General features: G+C 48.3%; 1 protein-coding gene across 2 annotated transcripts; it reads left to right on the forward strand.

Annotated features, from left to right (window-relative positions):
- The first annotated feature begins 3,284 nt into the window (after positions 1-3,284).
- Positions 3,285-7,202, forward strand: TXNDC15 (thioredoxin domain containing 15). Of its 2 annotated transcripts, none has more exons than XM_068409015.1 (5): positions 3,285-3,398; positions 3,506-3,945; positions 4,500-4,663; positions 4,871-5,001; positions 5,595-7,202. In XM_068409015.1, the coding sequence occupies exons 1-5, from the start codon at positions 3,347-3,349 to the stop codon at positions 5,789-5,791; spliced, it is 984 nt and encodes a 327-aa protein (XP_068265116.1). In that variant the 5' UTR covers positions 3,285-3,346; the 3' UTR covers positions 5,792-7,202. The 2 variants fall into 2 exon arrangements, with proteins under 2 accessions (XP_068265116.1, XP_068265117.1); XM_068409016.1 differs by having other exon boundaries at positions 3,285-3,380.
- Positions 7,203-7,531: the final 329 nt, after the last annotated feature.

Genomic DNA, 7,531 nt, shown 5'->3' on the forward strand with positions numbered 1-7,531 from the left:
CCTTCTCTCTTGGAAATGGAGGTGCTGTTTGTTCTCCCGATGTCTCAGTCATAGTTAAGTGACTCGAACTGGAACTGACGTGTTTTGGTACACCTTGTACAGATTTCACTGAAAATTGGGTGGCTTGTTGTGTTTGTCCCTCGCCTCCCTGAAGTGTAATTGAATCTGACTGCAATAGACCGAGTGTTTTCATGCCTGTGTGGACTTCAAAATGCACACAGGATTTGTGAGAGTTGGGAGGCCACTGTATTGTGTGATTTTTAAATTGAATAAAGAAAGCCTTTCAGTATACTTTGCTTTCTGAATTTCAGCGTGAGATGCGTATTGCTTGTTAGAGGCCAAGTCCCGTATATTTGAATTAAGGCAGGAAGCCCGTATGAATTGCAAAGTATCAGAAAACAGGAATGTTGCTTATTTTTTAGGGAACGGAAAATGCTGCTACAGTAACTTAGTTCTTATCCTCTCACTTAAATATGAGGGGAGAAAAGGAGCTATAGCTATATATGTATCAATAGTAAGCTGCTAATTTTTTTTCCTCTGTTGCACATGGAAATCAATTTGAGAGTACTCATAAACTCAACTTTTCATGGAGTGGTGGTCATTATTCATTATTCTGTGATGAATAAGATGTATCCATCCCTGTATTCTAGCAATATTCCAATTTATCTGTGTTGGTAAGATGTGCTCTGCATGCCACCTGACCGCTCTTTTTTCTTTTCCTACTGAAGTTTTTCAATGACTGTGGGGGAAGATGGGCAGTCCCACCTACCAGAAAATAATCTAGACTGCTAGGTCTGCATCTCCCCTCTGTTTTCTCTTCCATGTACTTTCAAAGGCCCTGAATATATTTAGAGTTGAAATGTTTTAAATGTCAGTTGCAGTTATTTTGCAGTTGTTTTTAGCTGAGAAAGAAATCTGATGCTTTTTTTTGTTGTGTTTTTTTTTTGTTGGCCATTCTGGTGATTCTAAATACTTTGCTTTCAAGGTGACTGAGTATGTTCAGGAGAGAGTTTGATTACGGTCTGCTACCTCCTGGTCTAAAAATCCTGGATGTGATTCCTTGAGCAAAATGGATTGTTTTCCTGGTTGTCATGAAACCTTAAGTATTAGATGTTAAGTCACTCAAATTATACTCAAATTATATCGTACAAGAATAGAGGCTTTTCAGCTGTGTTGGAAGTTGCTTGACTGCTTCCACGGCTGCTCTGTTCTCTGCCATGCAATGAACTGAAGGATAAAAGTTGCAACACAATCTGTTCCCTCGATACCCAGCTGGTGTGCGAGGCCAGGTGTGGTTTCTGGAGACAGGAACAGTTTGTGATTTACTTATGCTGACAGACGAGCAGCGTTGGGGTGTCAGCTACGCAAGCTGGACATCTTGAAGGCGTCTTTAAGATGGTTGTATCTTTTAGTAATTTCATTAATGTGTATGATGAGACTTGCTTTGGGCCTGGAATGGCGTTGTTATGGTGTTGTACCTCCTCGCTGTGATCTCTTGAAGTAGCACAAATAGTGCAGTGTGAATTAGTGACAATGGAGCATCTTTTTGGACCAAGGTTGTTTTTGACAGTTAATCATTTAGAGCTATAATACCTACGAGTAAAGGACTGACGCGCTGCCTTGCTCACGCTATTTTTATCTGGGTTCTGCCTGTGGTTCTGTGTTTATTGTTTAACATTTAAGAGAGAGGTGTGGCCTGACCATGCAGAATTGGCAGCCCCAAACCTACTGTGCTCTGGAGCTGGCTCTCGCCCAGGTTCCCTGCGTGGCCTGGGGATGGCAGTGTCTCCTTTTCCCCATCAGTAAAAACGCAGCAAAAATACCTGCTTATCTTGCAGGGTTGCTGGAAGAAATCATTAGCTAACAACTTTTAACTACTTTGAAGCTGAAAAATGTTGTGGAATTGTGAAGTGTTGCTTAAATGATCTGAGGCAGATAAATCTTCCTGCCTTTCATGTTCTTTTTTTCAAACCACAAAAGCTTGTTCTAATTAGTGAAAAAAAATCACATAATTAATGCAAGTTTGATTACTTAGAGTAGGCCTTTGAGATATGCATAATACTAAAATGTGTATTTGCTGCTTCAAGTGGTCATATTTTTAAATAAAAACAATCCACTGCAGCCACATTGAGAAAACAAAGATTACAAAGTCACGCATCCCAAATTTAGGTGTAGGTTTAAGCTGCCCATGTGACCTCAGCCTGTGCTCCTCCCTGTCATGTTCTTTTCTACCCATCTTTGCGCTATTGAATACACAGAATGTTGTAGCTGCGCGGACGTGTCAGGGTTGTACAGGAGTGGAAACCTTGGTCTTGGTGAAGGTCCTGGCGTTGCCTCTTTGTCCCAGTCCGTGTCCTCTTTTGCTCCTCTTGCCGTGAAGGAGCTTGCCTACTGTGACTGAAATCTGGGGCAGAGAAGTCCAGCTGCTGAAATCTAAGGTGCACAAACACATCCCAAACTGAATCTGTGCTTCTCTATAGCAGGTGGCAGCAGGCAAATCCTTCGGCAGGCTGATGTGGCTGTTGGAAGCCCTGGTCACAGCAGGCCCTTAGGGCTGTGATACGGGCTTGTAACAAAACACGCCTTTGGAATGGATTAAGGATGTGTTTGTGTGCCCTCTCAGTCACCCTTCAGTCATAACATCCTCTCAAGTCCTCAGGACGACATTTCCCTTGTTGCGAGAATTTTCGACCTGAATTAATTTAAATCAACAGCGACATGTCTGCTGACCTCCAGCAGCGTCAGCACACACGGAAGCTCAGAGGGCGCGAAGGAGCGTGTGCCGCTGTGTGCAGGGGGGACAGCAGGGCTGGGGAGAGGAAACTTGGTTAAAACCAAACCGTTTTGTATGTAACACTGGCAGGGACTGAACGCTGCTGTGCTGTCCTGCACCGCTCTCCGAGCCCTAGCAGGTTTCTGTCCCCTCAGCTGCAGAGCTGTTGGAGCTCGCAGACGAACGCGGCTGTGGCGATCGTGTCCCCGCCGCTGCGGCCTGCGCTCCCCCGCCCCCGCCCGGAGGCCTCCCGCCACAGCAGTACAAACTGGGCGAGCGGTCGGAGGAGGAAGAGCGCAGGCTCGGCGCTGCTCGCCCTCCCGACAGCGAACGCACAGAGCCGGTCCCCGGGCGGCACCGCTGCCCCGGCCCCAGCCCCGCCTCCACCGGCCCCGCCCCGCCCCGAGCCGAGACAAGATGGCGGCACACCCCCCTCGCGGCGCTACGCACACACGCACGCCACGCACGCACGGCGTCGGTGCGCCGGAAGCGGAAGTGGGCCAGGGCTCCGCCGGAAGTGGCCGTTGTCCGGGGCGACGCAGCGCTGCGGAGGCGGCCGGGGCCGCGCCGAGGATGTGGCGGCTGCTGGTGGCGCTGGCCTGGCTCGGTAGGGCCCTCCCGCTAGGTGAGGCCGGTGGGCTTCGGCGCTGGCGGCGGCGTGTGGGGGGCAGCCCCGGGGCGGGCGGTGCGCGGGGAGGCCGGGGCTCAGCTGACATCTCCCTCCCGACGCAGGGGCGGTGGCGGAGCAGAGCGCCGGCGGGCAGCCCCGCTCCCCCGGGGGCGGCTCCGCGCAGAGCGGCGGCGAGCCGGTGCGGTACCGGACTGCGGAGATGGCGGACGCGATGCTGGGCAGCGGGCTCCCCGCGCAGCAGCCCGTGGTGCTCTCGGTGGCGCCGGGCGAGGCGAGGGACGGCCAGGCGTCCGCCGTCGCCAAGGGGACTTGCGATGTGGCGGCCGGCGGCGATGCGTGCGGCGCGGGGAGCGGCCCTACGACTCCCCCGGGCCAAGCGGGCAGCCAGGGCCGGGAGCAGGCCGCGCTGGAGACCGTGCTGCCCGCGCCCGCCGAGGAGCCGAACAGCACTGACAGCGCCAAGGCCCCCAAAGTGAACTGCGAGGAGAGGAACATCACGGGCATCGAGCGCTTCACGCTGCAGATCCTGAACGTGTCTCAGGTAAGCGGCTCGCCCGGTTCTCTGCGTGGCGTTATTTTGAACGCATGAGGATGGTGGAAGATCCCCCGTCAGCACCGTGTGCGTGTTTCTTTCAGTGTTTGACTTAGTGAATTTCCTGTGTAACATCCTCTGTGCTACCGAGAAGGGGAAATGTCTGGGCGAGGAGGCTTTTCGTGTCATTCTGCGCCAAAAAAAATGGAGATGCAGCTCAGCCCATGTGCCTGTGTCTCTCATCTGTGTCCTGCAGTGAACTGTCAGCTTTCGTGCTGCATGGATTAGTGCCGCTCTGAAATTGTTGATGGCACTTATTGCCGGTGCCTATTTCTAGCTTGCTTCTTGTGATGGTTACGTGTATATATATTTTTAAGTAATAAACTTTTAAAACATCCTTAAAAAAAAGGTTAAATACAGTTCTCCATCTGTTTTAAAAAGGTTAAACAAATGTGCAGCTACTTGGTAAGTATTGTCAAGTATCTAATTGATTGCTGAATGGTGCATTTAACTCTCTTAAATATGTAATTGTCTATGTTTGTTTTTCTTCTGCTTTCTTTAAGGACCTGATGGAGTTCTTAAACCCTAATGGCAGTGACTGTACGTTAGTCTTGTTCTATACGCCGTGGTGCCGCTTTTCTGCCAGTCTGGCACCTCATTTTAATTCTTTACCTCGAGCATTTCCAACTCTTCGCTTCCTGGCACTGGATGCATCTCAGCACAGCAGGTAACTTACACTTCTTGTGCTCTAGCATCAGGTTATTCCCGTTAGCAAGCTTTGTGTTTTAAAAATAGGAGTGATTTTTTAAAATTTTCTTATGAAGTAATAATTTAATTTAGTAAAACTGATACTTTCTATATCGTGACTATCTTTGTTTCTTCCTCCAGTGGATTTCTTTTCCTTCATGCTTTGTATTTGCTTTATGCCCACCAGTTTATCAACTCGATTTGGGACCGTGGCTGTACCCAATATCCTCCTTTTCCAAGGTGCTAAACCTATGGCTAGATTTAATCATACAGACAGAACGCTGGAAACACTGAAAGACTTCATTTTGAATCAAACAGGTATGTAAATGAGCCCTGATGTGTCAGTAGGAAGAACAGGCTGGCTTTTAGCTCCAAACTGGGCTTTCCTCTCCCTGCTGTTTGTTCTTTAAAATGAATTTCATGAAGACCCTGAGAGGACCTGGCAGAGGTTTATATAATTGGTTGCTGCAGTGAGCTGGATTTCAGGGCGTGCTGAAAGCAGAAACTCAGCTCCTGGGGCTGCTGTCACAGAGAAACAGTGGGGTTTAACTAGAGAGGGTGCTGGAAGGATTGAGTGTATTTTCCTGCCCAAATATGTAATTTGGGAGTAAAGGCAGATGAACCTTGGTGTTGTTGCTAGTGCCATGTAAGGCTGGCAGCAGCGGGGGGATAAGATGACTTCAGTTCTTGTGCTGGAGGAGACAAAGGGATTCCAGTTTCCATGATCTGGCTGTGCATGTTGTGAGCTCCGCACCAACCAGCTCTCTGGTCCTTCTGTGCTGCTGAAAAGAAAAACAAAACAAAAACCATAGATAGGCCTACGAGGGCCTTCATTAGAGGCCAGAAATTGTTACCAACTTCCTTGTGTTTAATGATTATCACTGGTGTTGATCAAGTCCTTCCTTTTTCAGGTATAGAAGCTAAAAGCGACGTGGCTGTGACGGAGGCAGACTGGGAAGGCCCCCTGCCCAGCGTTCTGACTAAAGGCATCGACTGGCTGCTCCTCTTCTCTTTGCTCTTCCTGGCCAGCTTTGTCCTGTACGCCACCGTTCGAACGGAGAGCATTCGGTGGCTGATCCCGGGGCAGGAGCACGAACATCAGGAATAATCGGAGATGCTGAAACACGGACAGAATTTCCTGCTTATCGGTAAAGAGGGAATTTGTATGGACTAGAAGTACATAAGAATGAACTGTTGAATTTGTTGGTTGTAATTTATAATGTTGACTAAAAATCTGCTTTATTTATCAACTCCTGAATCTCTAAAAAGCAAATTCGTGGCGATTAATATGGTAAGTAAACAAATATGAAAAAAACATGAGCTAAAAAAGTATTGAGCTGCTCTGACTGGCTGTTTTTTCAGGGACCTTCATGTCAATAGGTGTTACAGTTCGGATTTGCTCTTCTGAAGAGGTCCCTGAGCTTTGTAGATCGAGTAAGGTTTTTACAGCACGTTGGCCTGTGTGCGTGGCAGTGCTTGGCACAGGAGCAGTGTTGCTTCCACTCCAGTGGAATTTGGGGATCTTCTTGTACAGATCCTACAGGCGTATGAACTCAAGCTTGTGGAGGGGTACGCTGGTGAATGGTGATGTTACTAAATCGGTTTGATTGTCAGTAAAATGAGCTATGAAGAAAAAAAATGTTTTTAAAAATTGTGTGCTTCGAATGAATTATTCCATTGTTGAAAGGATTTTAATATTAACAGTGTGTACCCCAGCAATAACAACAGTTGAAAAGCGTGTTCTACAGCCCTTGACAGGGTGACTCTTTCCCACCTTTGGTGCTGGGGTTAGGTGCTGGTTTCCTTGCTCACTGTGCTCTGAGTTTTGACTCAGTGGCAGTTCTTTATGAGATTTAGAATAACTTCCAAAGCTCACCTCATTATTTTGGTGTCGGTACACACAACTGATTTACCACATTCCTATAGAATTAAATTGCATTCATTGTCCTTACTCTTTTTTTTTTAAATAAATCAGGTTTTTAGTGTAACCTTTTAAGTCACTTTCTTACAGGACTAAAAACTTGCAACTTCTTATGGATCATGGCCTCAATTAGCAAGACCAGTCTTGAGATTTATTTAAATTCCTACTAGCATGTTTGCTTGTTGCACAGTCTACAGCTGAAGCTACGTAAAGAATTGATACGGTTTTTAGTTATAATTAGTATGGAAGACTTTGAATAAGGCATGGAGTGGTTTGCTGTGTGTTTTGTGGATTATTTGGTTGCATAGCAGTTATACAGGGGGGCGGCTTGCCATAGTACCCTGACAGGATTTAGAGTGTGAATTAAGCTAAGAAGCAGCAAAGAGTCGTGAGATTTTTTGTTTGATAAAGAGCTCATATCCCTGCAAGATCCTTCTTCAGGTATTTTTCTGGTGGCAACATCTTTGCAGTTTGGAAACCCGAGGTCCTGTTATTTATGTGTGTTAAAAGGGAACTGCACTGATACCAAAGTGTTATTACTGAAGGTAAAGCTGGGATGTATTTTATTAATAAAAGGTTCAAGATTTTGAACAATCAATTGGAGCGTTCTTGTCTCTACCATCCGGTTAGTTTGAGAGGCCCACGGCTGGATTCTCCTCGCTAATTATCCACGAACCTCTCAAGAAATGGAGTCTCCAACCGGTGCCTGCCCTGCTCTGACCCGGGCGCTGCCCCGCGGGCCGCACACGCCATGTCCGTGCTGAGGGAGCACCGCGGGCCCGGCAGCGCCAGGACGCCAGGCGGAGGCCCCGCTCGTCCGTTCCCCCCGGGGTAGGTGCCCCCGTTACCGCCCCGCCGCACCCGCGGCCGTCGCGGGGGGCGGGCAGCTCCCTCCCGCCATTCCCCCGCGCTCGGTTCCGCCCCGCG

This window comes from Nyctibius grandis, chromosome 10 (assembly GCF_013368605.1).
Source record: "Nyctibius grandis isolate bNycGra1 chromosome 10, bNycGra1.pri, whole genome shotgun sequence".
Lineage (NCBI taxonomy): Eukaryota > Metazoa > Chordata > Aves > Nyctibiiformes > Nyctibiidae > Nyctibius > Nyctibius grandis.

Bases quoted from the DNA above. Each gene is read 5' to 3' on its own strand.
- TXNDC15 (XM_068409015.1), top strand. From the start codon at position 3,347: ATGTGGCGGCTGCTGGTGGCGCTGGCCTGGCTCGGTAGGGCCCTCCCG. The intron at 3,946-4,499 runs GTAAGCGGCTCG...GCTTTCTTTAAG, and splicing joins AGATCCTGAACGTGTCTCAG to GACCTGATGGAGTTCTTAAA. The intron at 4,664-4,870 runs GTAACTTACACT...TATGCCCACCAG, and splicing joins GATGCATCTCAGCACAGCAG to TTTATCAACTCGATTTGGGA.